The following is a 15,802-nucleotide window of genomic DNA, read 5'->3' as shown; positions in this document are numbered from 1 at the left end:
TGATCTGACTAAGATCAAAGATCAAATATTGCTATGAACTAACATAGAGGGGTATTACTGGTTTTGTTGAGGTATTGTTTCTCTCTCCACCCCAGCCACATAAATAGAAGATAGTTTAGGAAGAAAAGGCAATTTAGTGACTCATAACTCATAACAAAACTGGGGAGGGTAAGAGAAATAATGAAAGAATAATTAGATTAACAGCTGCAAAAAGCATTTTGTGTCTGAGATAGTCAGTTTAAAGCTGGGAGAGGATCACCCAAGAGTGATCCTCTTTTTCCCTCTGTACACCTTAATGAGCTTAATAGAGCCCTTGAGTCTAAGAAATCATGTGAGCTGCTATCATCAATAACAAAAGTGTCTTGATACTAAACCAGATTTTTACTGAGTCCCCTGGACATTGACACCATTTACTAGTTGTGTACCCTTGGGCAATTTAGTTAAATGCCCACTGCCCCAGTATTTTTGTCTATAAAATGGACATCATAAAAAAGCACTTATCTCATAAGGTTATTATTAGGGTTAAATGAATTACTATTTATAAAGAAGTTAGAACAGTGCCTGGCACATGGTAAATGCTATATAGGCATTGATTAAATTCTTAAAGTGTGAGGGAAATAGTATGAGCCATTGGTTGCTGAGGAAAAGAAAACTAAAAGTGCCCTGATTTTTATGTTTGCCATCTTTATGCACCTGGCTCTCATACTGTTTCCTGTCCTGTCTTTTAACAATCTTAACAGCTTGTCAACATCATATTTTTAAGTCTGTGAAAAGGCCGATTTGGGGAGAATATACAGAAAAGCAGCCACAATTTCCCTTGCGATAACACCCCGTTGTCACTGACAGGTTACTTCATAGGTATGGGAATAGAAGGGCAGACAGTAAAAATGTGGGGCGTAAAAAATAGCATGAAAAAATAGACCTTCCCTCCACTAGTCTACAATCTGTCCAGAAGAGCTTAAGGCTAAATTCCTCTCAGGCAGGACAATTTCTGATAGCTATTTTTATTTTACTATTTCTCTATCACAGACAGTAATAGTAACTTAAGTTTACATGACACTTCAAAACACTTTCATCTACTTTGCTCCACTTGATCATCGAGACAAGCCTTTGAGTGAACCCTTATTCTCCATAAGAGACAGTTAACTGAGAGCTAAGAATTGCTCAGAACCATTTAGGTAAAAAGAAATAAAACTAGGACCCAAACTCAGATCTTCTGACCAAAATATTTTCTTGCAAGATCTTGTTTGTGTAGGTGCTGCTTAGCAATTGGATTTAAGCAGACTGAGTGGAGTTGGCTTGAGCGGAATTAAAAGGGTATATGTTGAGATGTCCTAGGGGACCAGTTTAAAGAACCATGCTAACAGAGACATCCGATTTTCATCTAGTTCATCTGCTTTCTCTCAGCCTTCCTCTTTCCCTCCTCTTATATCTCTACTCTTTGTGTCAAGTGAGCCAAGCTGGGAATAAGAGAGATCAGCTCTGGGAATGGTGGTTGGGAGACTGTGGAAAAGTAATTATGAACAAATTCCTTTGGTTCCAAGACCAAAAGACGTTTATTCCAATTCAGGAGAGTGGTTTCAGATGTAGCCACTAGTTTTGGTACTTTTCATGTTTATTCTTCTTTCTGGGTCTGCTCCGGGCTACCTGGTTGTTCTCTCATCAACAAATACCTAACCAGCACCAGTGTCGTGTCTTGCATAGTTAAAAACAAATTTGTTAAAATAATTAAGATCTCAAGAACCTGGAGTGAGGAAATCATATATGAAAATTTCATATAAAAAAGGGCAAAATGAAATGCCACAATGAGACGAAATCTGAAGCTCTGATTCCTTGCCCTTCTTTGGTGTTCCTCTCCTAGCCCCCTCCTACCATATCCCATCTTGAGAATTAGCCTTGTTAAAGCAACTGAAGAAATGGCATAGTCTCATCTGCTGTGGGCCTGGACCATCTAGACTTATGGCAGTCTGTCTGGAAGACTATTTGCTTTTGGTTTCAGGGAGGGTATCAAGAAGTTAAGAAATGGTTCGTACTGAGGGTAGATCTCTTGATCTTTAGACCGGGGACTGTAGACCATTCCCTTTTGTTACATAAACTACCCACGGCCCCCCCTTAAAAAGTTTGCAGCTTGCTGTGCTGTGTAAACTGCTTTGAAATGATGTCAGCCTACATTATCAGATAAAAGTTTTCATTTTGACAATTTCAGTACTTTTGGGATTTCTAACTTTTAGTGGCATATGGCTGGCATTTAAGACTGAACTTTTGTTTTACTTTCAGAACCTGACTTTTGGTGCTGTTAAGGTATTTGGATGTAGGCAAAGGAATGTATCAGTGGGATTCACCAAATGAGTGAAACAAAGGAACTAGTTTACCTAGAATTTCTCAGGACCTTCCAACTCTTAAGATTCAGTGTCTTTTGATTCTAAGTTGAGGCAGTATTGCTCTGGCTCCCAGACAGAGGACAAATAGCAGTGGGCAAATAGCAAAGCTGAAATCCTAAGTTAAATTTAATATATATGTATGTGTGTGTATATATATATATATATATATTTTTTTTTTTTTTTTAAGATTTTATTTATTTATTTGACAGAGAAAGATCACGAGTAGGCAGAGAAGCAGGCAGAGAGAGAGGGGGAAGTAGGCTCTCTGCTGAGCAGAGAGTCCATGTGGGCCTGGATTCCAGGACCCCAAGATCATGACCTAAGCTGAAGGCAGAGGCTTTAACCCACTGAGCCACGCAGGCACCCCTAAATTATATTATTGATTTGTAGGGAGCTGTTTGGGAATTCTATATAGTAGTACTGAAGCATTTTACATTGTTGGAAACAGTGTTTAGTTAGATATGAAAGATGTTCACCACAACAATCTTTATATTAGCAAAAACAAACAAAACCTAAAAACATTCCAAATGCCCCAATTAGGCAGTTAGTATTCCACTCAATTGGTATGCTATACAAATATTAAAATAAATGTTTATGAAAACTGTGCTATGAAAACATGGTAAATGCTTATGATATAGTGGTGGGGAGAAGCAAGTAATACAAATTAGTATACTGAGTATAATTATGGAAAATACTAAAAGGAGAAATGGATTATTTTAAAATAACATAGGAAAAATACAGAAAAAACATTAATATGGTGTAGTATTTTTACAGTGAAGGCTAGGTTTCTAAATGGAATAGATCAGAACAAAACCAGTTATATATTTAGGAATCAATATAAATCTCTCCATAAGCTCCACCATTTCTCACTGTAGTGAAATTCCAAGTAATTATTTTATATGATTTATTCAGCATCTGTCATTTTAAGGATTGGATAATGTTTGGCTACACAGCAAAGAATAATTAGCAATATAATTAATCAAATTGGTGTTTATATTTCTGTGTCAAAGTTAATCATTTTCATTTTCTTGTTTTATGAAAGAGGTTCTTTTATTAAAGCCACAAATAAATTTAAATGCATTTCATATATTTTAATTGTACAACCTGAGTATCACAGCTGAAGCCTATAGTCAATGCTCTCATTTACTGACACCTGGAACAAAGGCATAAGGTTTTTACCTAAGTTAAACTAACAAGACTCTTTTCAGAACTCCCATTCATTCAGTTAATTGTTCTGTGGTGAGGACAGAAAACATTGCATATACGCGATCTGTACTAATCTGATAGTCATAAAATTTCATCCTTGCCTGTTCTAACTGCCCGCTCCCTATCTACCAACACTCACCACAAGGATGAGAACTGTATCTTCCAGGCAGCCACAGAAATATTTGATTCCGTCTGACTAATCCATTGAACATGAGAGGGTTGGGTAGTCATTCATCAGTTTTTCTCCAATATGAAATCATGCTAGGTATCTTGAGACAGACCATTATGTCACGTTTGCTGTTGTTGTTTTTGTAGTTGACGTAAATATCATGGTACCCAGGGTGATGGGGAACTTTCCAATGATCTTTTTTATTGTTTTAGCTATAGGCCTTTAGTCTATCAAATGTATGTAAATAAATAATGTATATGTTGGTATTTCCAAGTGAGCCAGACATTTGCTGCTCTGTGTTTCACTGTAGCAGGTCTAGTGGGGGAGTTTAGATGCTCGGAGTTTTCCTGTTGTGTGAAACCATTCTTGGCTGTAATGTCTCTCCAAGGAGCTGCTCTAATTAATGCAAAACACTCTAGACACTACTTAATAAATACTAAGCTTCCTCTAAGTGGCACAAAATTCAGATCCTTTATTGAACAGTTTCTCTATATGTTGCTGTGTGCTGGAATCATCAGACCAATACATTGTATTTCAGGAAGGAGGGGAGAGAAATCTATAGCAAAAGCAGAGTTTGGAAACATTTATTTCTGCAAACCAACAACTCTTTATTGTATACCTTAGTAAATCCACTCAACAGGGAACACTCTGGGGAAGAAATTAAGTGAGTAAATAAAAATATACAGACTGCAAAGCATGAATCAGAATCACAGTGCCTCTAAACAACAGATACTTAAAGAATGCTTTTTATCTGTGAGCTTAATCTGCTCTAATTAATGCTCCCAGTTTGTCCCTTCAAAAGCTTGCAACTGATTTGACATCGGTTATTTGCAGACACAGGCAAAAGGAGGCTGCCTGCAAAAAGAACCCTTTGTCCATATATTCTTGAAAATTTCCACAAGGAACATCTTTCAAGGAAGGTTTTACGTAGCCAGCTACAATTTTTCATGGATAATTTCTGATTACTTTATTATTAGTTCCAGTGAGTTTGTTAGCTTATGGTTATAAAACAGCCAGCTATTTCTAAAGTATCTTTTGTATCTGTAGGTCTGAGCCACCTCCCATCCCTAGTTCCAGATACCAATGCCACAAATTAAATGAAGAATCTTAAATATGACCTTATAGGTCTTGAACTAAACTGAAAAATGTTCAAGGTTTTGATGTACCTGGGATGAGTACCAGGCAAAATTTTGGAAAGCAGTAGAAAAACCCTCCAAATACTTTCTCCTTCAGATCAGATCTCATTTAGACTTCAAATTTGAGAAAAACTGGTTCATTCCTCTGTAATCACACATTGAAAACTGAGAAGTCTGCTTCTTTATTGTGCCATGCTTTGCCTCTAGAAGCAGCTCTTAAGAGTCACTGTAAGCTTTCTTTAGACAATTAAAAGTCTATAAAGTTCACCAAAACAAATATGTCAGCCACAGAAGACACAGGATAGAAGTACTGGCACAAGATTATCTTAATTACCCACTGACACATGTGGCTTGGGTTTTTGTTTTTTGTTTCCCCCTGAGAATGGGAAAGGGAAATGTAGGAGGATTCTGACTTGGAAATTCTAACCAAAGAGTATCTCCTCTCCTGATTTTTGCACAAGTTTACCATCATGGTGCTCAGATAGAGGGGTTATCAGAAAGTGGGATGTGTAGGAGGGTGGGGGAGGAAGAGAGAGAAAGAAAAGAGAGAGAACAGAGACAGAGAATTGACCAGGTGAGGTTGACAGCTCAGCTTTCAAATTTGTTGTGTCATCACTGACCTGATATTAGTTGAAGGAAGAAAACAATTGACCCAGATGCAATTCAGGTCTTTGAAAACAAGCTGTTTTATGTAATCTATGCCAAGCAAGGAGGTAAGAAACTTGGAGATGCATGTGATATAACGATGCTTACACTGATGTAAATAAAGATTTATTTAAAGAGTTATCTCAGATCTGAGTGTGAGTTGCCCACCAAAGAGCTTCTTGGGAATCCTGAGGCCCACATCTCCACCCCCACTCACTTTCTTCTCCTCCCCCACTTTTTCAGAAGCCTGAGGATGCCTGCTGCATCTTGCACTGTAGTGCAAACAGATTCCCGCAAAGAGAGAGGAAGATAAAATGAATTTAAATTCCAAAGGGGTTCCAGTGCCGGTTTCCTAGTCCCCGAGTCAGCAATGTGTTTGTGAAAATTCAGTCTTTTTGTCTCCCAGTAAAAAGGAGCTAAATCTACATCGGTGGCCCAGTCTCGGGTTGCTATTCTTTGCATTTTCTATTCGAGTGAATGAGAGTGAATGAAGTGGCCGGGACCCTTCATTTGATCTACTCAATTGCATAAAGTGACAGAATTCTAATATATTTGTTTAATGCTCTTCAATGGGCTTTCACTTTTTTGCTTGCAAATGAAGCATCCGTGGGCAAAGTTTCATCCCCCTTTAACACTGGGACATATTTCATAACTCAGGCTGTGGTTTGAAGTGATCTTGAGAGGAGTTTTAGCCTCAAAAAGTGGAAAATAAAGAAACAGATGTGAAGTTATTGTAAATTCCTAGAGTGGGCTCTGGGGCTATTGTGCCCCCACGGCGGGCGGTCCAGGGGCTGTGCCTTTCATGCTGTAATTGAAACATATTAATTAGATAATTTGTTGTTAGTTTAAACGAAACAAATGCATCCCCTTTGAGGCTTCACAGCCAGTGGGTTGGGTTGTTTTTGTTTTGTTTCTGTTTGGGTGTCTCTGTGTATATGTGGCTTCAGGGGAAAAAAATTAATTGACATTTATATTAAGAATTTGAGAGCAGATCCTGATTCTTTTCATTTCTTAAATGGATACCTTTTAAAAAGGGAGTTTTCATTGGTAAATGTATAAACCATGCCTCCACCTCCAACCTCGCATACACTAATGCAAAACCTTCTCTTTGCGACACTCCACTGGCTTCTTTTTCCCACCCGCTCCTCAATACTTCACCCCACTCAAGCGAGCACCTGGCCAGATTTATGCTTCCAAGACACTCAATCTTCTCATCTATTAAAGGAATTAAACATACTACCATAATATTTAAGCCATTCTAATGATCATTTACCAGCACTGCTCCTGCTAGTCCCCAGGCTTCTCAAAATCCCCAACTCAGGCAACAGGAACAGTGAGAATTTCCTCAGCTTCTCTCTTGAGAAAGTGAACAAAATTCATCCATTGTGCAAGCATTTTCCCCAATCACAGAGAAGGCCATTTTAAAAACACAGTTGAGTACAGAATCATGTTAAAAAACCAAAGTAACAGGACAGCCAAGTTTCCAAATCAAAAACCTAAATTTTAAAAAGGCCCAAATTTGCAAAATAGAAAATACAAGTTGTAACTTGATCTTCTGGATAAGACCCCTGAACGTACACCTCACTGCATGGTGTTGTCTCTTCCAGTTTTATTTTAAAGCTGTGTGTATTGACTTTGGACTTGAGCCAGGTGAAAAGATTTAACATGACAAAGAGAGCCATTGAAGGTATCTTAGTTATAAACTTCCTTGTTTGTGGGGGCACTTCACCTAAACAGGGCATAAGTCTCAAAGCTGAGGATGGAGCCCGGTGGAGACGTGTTGTTTGGACTGCCTTTGGATTTCTGATCAAGGTGAAAATATTATTACTGGAATTTTTACTTTACTCATTCGACTTTGTCTGAGAAAAGATGTCTGCAGTTGTGAAAGGAGGGCTCACAATGCCCAAGTTTTTCATTCTTTGCAATACACCATGACGAGCTTACTAGCTGAAAAGAACATTTTCAGATAGTGAGTAGAAATCACTCCATTGCTAAAAATCAGAAATAGCATCTGCCTCTCACCCCCATTTATTAAATGTATGTATCGTACATTTATACATATATATTCTACTGCCTATTATAGGACAAATATTTTACCTGATTATCTAAGCTGATAATTTATAAAATGTTTAAGGCCCATATTAGCCCTTCATTCCCAGTTTGAAATCAGTGTTAGTAAATTCAATGAAATTAGAATATTCCAGAAATGACCTTAATTTTATTTTTCAGGAAATGATGACAATGTATTTAATTTTTTTAAAATGTAGATGATTTCTTGTTGAGAACAAAGTTTCAAGAGTTTCCTAGCCTGGGGTGGGTAAGTTTTCCAGGCTTTCTTTTGCTGATCTTGTTGATATAATTGTGAATTGGGCTTGATGAATGAGTTTAGTTGTCCCCTGTCTGACGAGCTTTAGTAGCTTCATGCATTTTAATCAGTCCAATGATTCATTTATTTTCCACCTTTTTTTTTTTTTTTGGCTGTGTGTGGGATCCTTCCTTTTTAAAAATGTTCACAACAGGATTAATTACCCTTTGCATTAATCCTAATTTTTTTTTTTTCAGATAACCCTCTAAATATGTAAGGGTCACAGTGCTAAGGATTCTCCTTATGGAGTATAGTGATCATGATTTTTGTGTAGGTTTCTCTGTACTGCACAAAGGTCTTTGTTTAATCATAATACACAGTAAAGTGTTAATCACCATTTAAGTTTTTCTTTGTCTTGTAACTTCATTAGTTGAATACACACCTCGCTCTGGAAATATTGTGACCCCTTCAGTAAAGTTTCAGTTGGCTTTGAGCCATAAATTCTGGGCAAATTGTAATTCTCGGCAAAAATCTGAAGAAAAGCAAATACTTACAGTTAAACATTTAAATTAACTTCATTCACTTCCTTAAAATAAATGCATCGAGCATTATTTTCCCATATGAATGAGTGAAATCTGTTCTAATCAAAGTGAACAGGTTTCTTGATCATGCAAGGTGAACTTCTAGGTAACTTCTGAAAAAGCAAATTTCTACAACTGAAATAATTTAAGGAGCGCGGAAATGAATACTCTAATGCATCAGAGTATGAGCACTGAGTAAACAAGTCTGCTTCACTTACTGTATCTCCATGTAGCCTCTACCTGATTTCTACTTAAGCCTTATATTAAGTATACTTTGTAAAATGTAAATTTTAAGATAGATAAATATACGAAGTATTGCATTTTTTAATGAGTTTCTCAGCACTACACCTTTGTACCTGATCTATTCTAGAAATACTTCCCTCTTTCCCTCGGCTTCAGGAATCCATTTGAATAATTTCTCCCCCAATCTGCAAATGGGGGAGATTGACTATTTAAAAAAATAAGATATGAAAGAGACAAACTATTCAAACAATGTATTATCAACAAAGCATGCTTAGAGAAGCACTACATCTATCTTTTGTAAAGTTATTTTGCAGTAACTCTTCAAAAACACACAAAACTAAAATTTGGATTTACATATTTTAATGAGAAAATATTATTTGGACTAGATTCATAATTTAATGTAGACACCTTTTTAAAATTCTTTGTCTTAAAACAGGCATGCTGGGAACAAGAACATCAATATTTAAAATGCCATGCTAATTCTGAACAGGGAAGGAGAAAAATGAAAGGCAAAAATTTTACAGCCCTGATGACACTACAACTTTTTTTTTTTAACTTAAGCAGGTCACACCAGAACAACAGTTCGTTTTCCAGCAAATTACCTAAGACTCTAAAGGAATATAGCAAACAAAAGTGCATTTTACACAGTGTATAATCATTCCTATTCACAAGCATTTACATCTCTTTGCAGCCCTTTAGCTTCTTGGGAAAGTTCTTGTAGCAAACAGAAAGACTTGTCCATGGGAGACCTATCCGGTGACATCTCCTTCATGCTACCAGTCAGCTAAGTTCTTCTAGGGTTGCCCTTGATGCTTTCTTAGTTTGGGCTTATTTCATTTTCTTTTTTCTTTCTTTCTTTTTTTTTTTCCTTTCAACAATAAAATAAATAGCTAAAAGGTCTCTAAGTAATAGGAAAGTTAACATCCCAATTAACTTTCCATCCCCCCTTCCCTCCCCTAAACCTGGTCAGAAATGAAGAGTAAACATTCACATTACAACAGGTACTTGTAAAGTGGGCTTTGCCCGCTCGCCCGCCAAGCAATACAGATTCAAGTTCACTGTTTACATTTTACCGGGCGCCTTTGTAAACAATACTACAAGGTTACTTTTAGTTTTGTTTTGCTCGTGTTGAGGACTAGCGTCCCCTTCTCAGTTTGGCAGCCTCTCCCCTAACTCCCAGTGCCTGGAGCCTCTGGCAGGAAACAAAAACAAAACAAAACAAAACAACTCCGCAGAAGCTGGGAGGCTGGGCCGCTACTCCGGGAAGCTGTGGTCCGCCCAGCCCCTGCCCGATGGGCGGAGGCGAGTGGGGTAGGAAGATTAGTGGTCCCTTTTTCCGGCAGATTTCCAAGACGTAAACGAGATCCGGCCCTCCGCTGTGCGGCTGCAGCCCTAAGGGGAGATCTGTTCCAGGAAACCTCTGAGGCGGTTTCTCTTGTCTTGGAACTAACTGCGCGGAGTCCAGAGCCCCGCCGGTCCAGGCCGAGGGAGGACGTGCTCCTCTCGGCAAAGGCGGGAGGCAGGATCTCCCCAGCCTTTTAAATGGGAGAGGGTATGGGCGGGGGGGAGCCGGGAATCGGAGGGCTTGGCTCAGGTGCCCCCTGCCTTTCCCTCTTGTGGAGGCGAGGACAGCTCCCACGCGCCTCCAGGCCATCTGCAAGTTCGTGTTTTGTCTTCTGGGTCCAAAACAAAGTTCTCCTGGTGGGGAGAGGGTTGGCCGAAGGTGAATTGTATTAAGTTAGGGTGGCGGTCCTAGGCGGAGGAGGGCAGGGCTGGGAGGCTGGGAAGGCGAATAAGCTGGCGGGAGGGGGACAAGAGGGAGCTCCGGCTGTTGGGGGTCAGTGCACCGCCACCGAGTGCAAGGCGGAGGCCGGGCTGGTGAGCGTTTCACTGGGAGTGGCGGGGCTGCTTTGGCTGGTGGCTGTTTGCGAGGACGTGGGGCTGAGCGAGGGCGGCGAGTTCGAGAGCAAAGTAGGGATGGGCGCGGGCAACGCGGGCAGCGCGGGCACTGCGGCCGGTGTAGGCTTGATTGGCACCGGGATTGCGGGCAGCGTCTGGCCTGCTGCATGGCATAGCGGCTTCAGTGGCACGCCGTAGGCGCTGTAATCGCCACTAGCCATGGAGATGGGGGTGGCTGAATCGATCATGCCTGCGGAACCGTACACGTGTGGCCAGCCAGTGCCCAGCGAGCTGCTCATGGTAGTCAACTGGTTGGGGAGCGGGTAGGCGGCGGGCACCGGCTGCATGGCGGAGAAGGCCAGACCCCCAGGCATCTTGTACTCGCGAGCGATTATATTCTCGATGGCGAAGGGGTGCTTGAAGCCCGAGGGCTGTGCCACGCCGCCGAGGTTGTAGGCGGCTGCGGGCATCTGTGGCAGGTGCGTGCCGGAGGCCGCAAGCGCGCTGAGGCGCAGCTTGGCCTGCTGCTGCAGATACTGCGCGGCGTCGGCGGGCTTGCTGGGAGCCAGGTGGTCGGACTTGAGCACCTTGAAGCGCTTGCGGCGCCTCAGGAAGCTGCCGTTCTCGAACATGTCCCCGCAGCTGGGATGCAGTGCCCAGAAGCTGCCCTTGCCCGGCTGGTCTGGCCGCCGCGGGATCTTGATGAAGCAGTCGTTGAAGGAGAGGTTGTGGCGCAGGCTGTTCTGCCAGCGCTGCGTGTTCTCCCGGTAGTAGGGGAAGCGGTCCATGATGAACTTGTAGATCTCGCTTAACGGCAGCATCTTCTCTGGGGAACTCTGGATGGCCATGGCGGTCAGCGAGATGTAGGAGTAGGGCGGCTTTTGGTCGCTGTACGTGTTGCGGCCGGGCCGAGGCATCTTCTTGTTTGCCCCCTTCTCGCTCCGGGTCCGCGCGGGCCGGCGGCTGCTTGGATCTGGACAGGGGAGAAGATAATGGGAAGAGGGGGGAGCATGGATGCACAGACAGACACCGCGAGGTCAGCCAGCCAGGCCGAGTAAAGACCAGACTTGGTGGGTAGGGGCTGCGGCGCCGGATCAGCCCGCGCCTGCACTCTTTAGCTGGCAACTTTGAGTGCAGAGTGGGGTGCGGCCAGGGGGCGCGAAAGGGGAAGCAGATGAGCTGCGCGAGGGAAGCATAGAAGTGAGCTGGACCTGGAGCGGGACTGGGGCAGGGATGCAACCAGAGGGCTCACCTTAAAGTTCCTCCAAGTTGTGCGTCCGCATCCGGGATGGCACTGCAGCTCTCGGGTCCCTCCCAGTGCGCAGCCGGGACGCAGTGTCGGGTCTCGGCTAGGCTCCTCACGTCTCCGAGCTTCGCAGCTCAGCCCTGCAGCGCCGGGAGCCGATCAGTCCGCTGAGCTTCTGGCCGTGAAATCCCCGGGCGGCCAAGCTCGGCTGCAGAGTCCCCGCGCAGACGGCAGCAGGGCGGCCTCGGGGCTCGGGAGGGCGCTGCTGTGGGCTCCGCGGCTCCGCTGAGCTAGGTGGCTGCCTCCATATCCTCCCTCGAACCATCTGATAGTTTTAAGCGGTGACAGGAGCAGAAAAGACCCCTGTAGCGGCGCTTCATTAATGTGCCACTTCTTAGCTATCATATGACAATCGCCTTGGGAGGAGGAGGAAGAGGAGGGGGAGCGGGGGCTGCAGAGGGAGGGGACTGAGCGAGAAGGGAGAGCCTGGCCAGCTCTGGTTTCTTTCACACCTATTTACATGGACACCTTGGCCAATAGGAATCACTTCCAGCTCAAGACTGGGCGAGGGGGAAGAGCCTCGGTCGCCGGTGGTGAGCGGGACGCCGGCCAGGGTGCGCGGTGTGAAGGTATGAGGAGGTGGCGGCCGCGGAGCAGGGATTCAGGCGACCACTCACGTTCACAGACCGAGCTGCCGCGCAGATGATGTTTGACATGGAAATTGCTTGGCTGGGGTATTCTGTTTCCTCTGCATTGTACCGGGTTTGTATTGTTAGCTAACTTAAGGCACGGCTTTCCCCTGAAGCAGACCCTTCTGCGCTTGGCAATATGGGGCTGGTTGCATGGGATATTACAATGAAAATACACCCTTCCCCTTAGTTCTCCAAGATGCAGGTCAAAGTTTGATTTGGCCTTCCTTGACTACTGCCATAGCTCTACACACAGTGAGTGTGTAGCTTAAGTGATTGGGTTTTAAAAATACTTACAAAAATATAATCGGACAGCCCCTTGTAAAAACCCATTTTGTAAGTGTATTGACCAAGTTAAAAAAAAGTCTCTCTGGGCCAATAGGAAGGGTCTTCACTGTAAAAGTCCTTTAGGAATTTAATAATGAAGGCTCTGGGGCTGTTGGGGCAGGCAGTATGTGGACCTGGGGCAGGGCCCGAGTTTGTTTGAAACACTTTATCATCAGATGAATGGCAGGGTCTCATGCTTTCCCCAGGTGGCTGGAAACTTAAGGAGTTGGGCATTGCATGGAGGTTTGCATTTTACAGCCGGAACTTTGTCCCCTTCTCCATCCCTCCCCCTTCTCCATCTCCCCCCACCCCACCCCTGCAGTTGACAGAACATATTTAGAGCGTAGAGAGCCCAGCAAACGCTGCCTGCTGACCCACTAGAACAGCAGTACCTTCTAGACTCGACAGTTTTCCTTTTTGGGAGAAAGGACAGAGCGGGGATGTGCCTAGGGTCCTCCTGCCTGGTGCCAGCTGTAGGCTCCCTTTGGTCCAGATCAGTCTCCAGAGATTCAATGAATTATTATTATCATTATTATTATTATTATCATCATCATCATCATCGTGGGCGGCAGTGGCAGCATCATCATATTGCGTTGAAATAGTGAATGGACCCTGCCTGCATGCACTTAGTCAAGGAGTAGACCCTGGGAGTTCCCACTGGTTTCTGCACATTCTCCAGCCTTTATGGGTTTTTAAAAGAAATTCCTTTTACCTCGTTGTTAGCCTCTTTTCCCACTCAATACCTACTGCCCACCCTGAATCATCTTCAATCCGGAAATATGAGAGCTTCCCCTCCTACCCCAGGAGGAGGAGGTGATGGTAGTGGTGGTGGTGGGAGAGTTCTGGGTGTGAAGTTTGGATACTTTTAGTGATCTTAGAGCATTATTAGTGGAGCCATTTGGAGTTAGCATAAAAATCTTTTGGCGCACGTGCGCGCGCGTGTGCACACACACACACACACACACACCTCCATTAACCACAGTTTCGGAGGTGGTCAATAACTCACCAAAACGTAACTTAAACACGATGAATTTAGGAGATTAAACAATTTCATTAATATTGAAATGGCTCTCGCGTCTGGGCTGCCTTGCTTGAGATGCAAGCACACGTTTTTCAATATTAACAGAAGTGCTTGAAGAAAAGAATAATGTCACCTTCTTAATTCGGAAAAAATAACCAAGAGGAGGAGGTGGGTTCGAGGGGTGGAGGCGGGACGCTGACCTGTCTCTGGGGGCACGCTTGAGAAGGGCAGATCAGCCCTCTGCAGATAAACGGGTTGGATTCGGGTGGAACCTCCGCGGAGCTTTGGCTAAAGGCGGCGCCGCCCTTGCCTGAATGGTGCGCGCTTTAGCTCGGAAGGAGGGGTGGCATTTGGGGTTGTTACTTGGCGCGGCCCAGTTCGGTTTGAGGGTCCAGGGATGGGAGGAGCTGGGGAGACCTGGAGCCTAAGGGACCCCGATTGAAGAATAGTAGTGAGGGTTTGTGTTTTCCAGACGGAAAGGCGTTGGTCCACAGCTTTCGGCTTCAGAAGGCAGCTGGCCTCGGAGGTCCAGAACTAAGGGAGCTCCTGTGGCGGAGGCAGGAGTGCTCCTGGGAAGGAAAGGTACCACCATCGAAGCTCCCAAGGGTCTTTTAGAATCATCTTAGCAAAAGTGTGCATACTGATATATAGAAACGTAGATTAAAATATTGAGAGTGGTTGGATTGGGGATATGTAAGGAAAGGAGTGAAAGATCTCCATTCCCCCAGTGAGGGCCAGGAGGATTTTTCTCTGCAGGGTATGTGCGAAAGCTTGTTGAGGGTGGGGGATGGGGAGGGAGAGAAATGTTTTCTTGTTTTAACAATTGCCATTTTGTTGCCTTGCAAAGCGCCTTTGTATGGCTGTCGAAATCATTGCGAAATCATTGCGTGGAATAAACAGAAGATTAACTAAATTCTAAGAAGTGGAAGCGTTTGGGTTAAAAAAAAATAAGTTGAAATAAATCTTTGTCCATCTCCCCAGGGAAAGTTGTCACCAAGTCTGAGACGCGTGAGGATATAAGTAGGTATTCGTGTTTGAGGAATCTTCAGAGTCTGGCTAGGGTGAGGATGGGAGGTGAGGCATATTGCCTATGCCCAGGATTAACTAAGGAAATCAAACCCAATAGCACAAGTTTGCCTTGGGTGGGGTGAGGAGCTGTGAGATGCACATTTAAACACATACTTTACTACAGAATTCTATTTCAGATCCTACCGAAGAGCCTGAGGGAAGGGGGAGGGGATTTGCATGCCATTTACAGCGTTTTAAGACCGGTATAATGAAGAAGAGGAGGGAAGAAGCACTTTCCAGAAATCTTGAAAAGTGCATCAGAGTCTATTGTACAGAACCCAAAGCAAACAGAGGCTCTGGGGAGGGGGCACATCCGACTTCGAGGCTTAGGGAGTTGTTGGGAAAACTGTATAAAATACACATAAGTCAATTATACCCATGTGCAAACCAAATGGAAATCTCTTTCATGCCATAGTCATTCATCGCCTCCGCAGAGCCCACCACCGACCACCTTTCTGCTTGGAGAGTTCGCAATAGCCTCTTTTCCCACAAGCTGGACCACACACGGCTACAGATTTCGTAATAATTTATGCTAATTTCCCTCCATAAATCCACAATTCGCTTCAGTGGCACCCGGGCTGCTGAGGGAGTAAAAAGGAGACAGAGGGGTGACAAATACAATATTGATTTTGATTCCTTCTGTTGTCAAGCAGGTGTATGTGTGCGTGAACGGTGGGGCTGGGGTTAGGGGGCGGGGGCTCTAGGAGAGGAAAACCGTCCAGGGCCAGGCCAGCCCCTTCGTCCACACTCCAGAAAGTAACGCGCCCTGGTTTGTTAATATTTACCAAACACCGAGGGAGGTGGAGGGAAAGTACCCAGCAGCTTCCCAAGGTTTCCTAGGCGCCAAAAACAATACCCGCCTTCCCGACTTGGAAAGCGAACTCGG

General features: G+C 43.8%; 1 protein-coding gene across 1 annotated transcript; it reads right to left on the bottom strand.

The window, feature by feature from the left end:
• Positions 1-10,478: 10,478 nt before the first annotated feature.
• FOXB1 (forkhead box B1) lies at positions 10,479-11,482 on the bottom strand. The gene has a single exon (XM_044230727.1). It carries the CDS (start codon positions 11,480-11,482, stop codon positions 10,505-10,507), a length of 978 nt encoding a protein of 325 aa, XP_044086662.1. The 3' UTR covers positions 10,479-10,504.
• Between the last annotated feature and the right edge of the window lie 4,320 nt (positions 11,483-15,802).

The sequence above is a fragment of the Neovison vison genome, chromosome 13 (assembly GCF_020171115.1).
Source record: "Neovison vison isolate M4711 chromosome 13, ASM_NN_V1, whole genome shotgun sequence".
Lineage (NCBI taxonomy): Eukaryota > Metazoa > Chordata > Mammalia > Carnivora > Mustelidae > Neogale > Neogale vison.
This window is presented reverse-complemented; position numbering and strand designations above follow the sequence as displayed.

Bases quoted from the DNA above. Each gene is read 5' to 3' on its own strand.
- FOXB1 (XM_044230727.1), bottom strand. From the start codon at position 11,482: ATGCCTCGGCCCGGCCGCAACACGTACAGCGACCAAAAGCCGCCCTAC.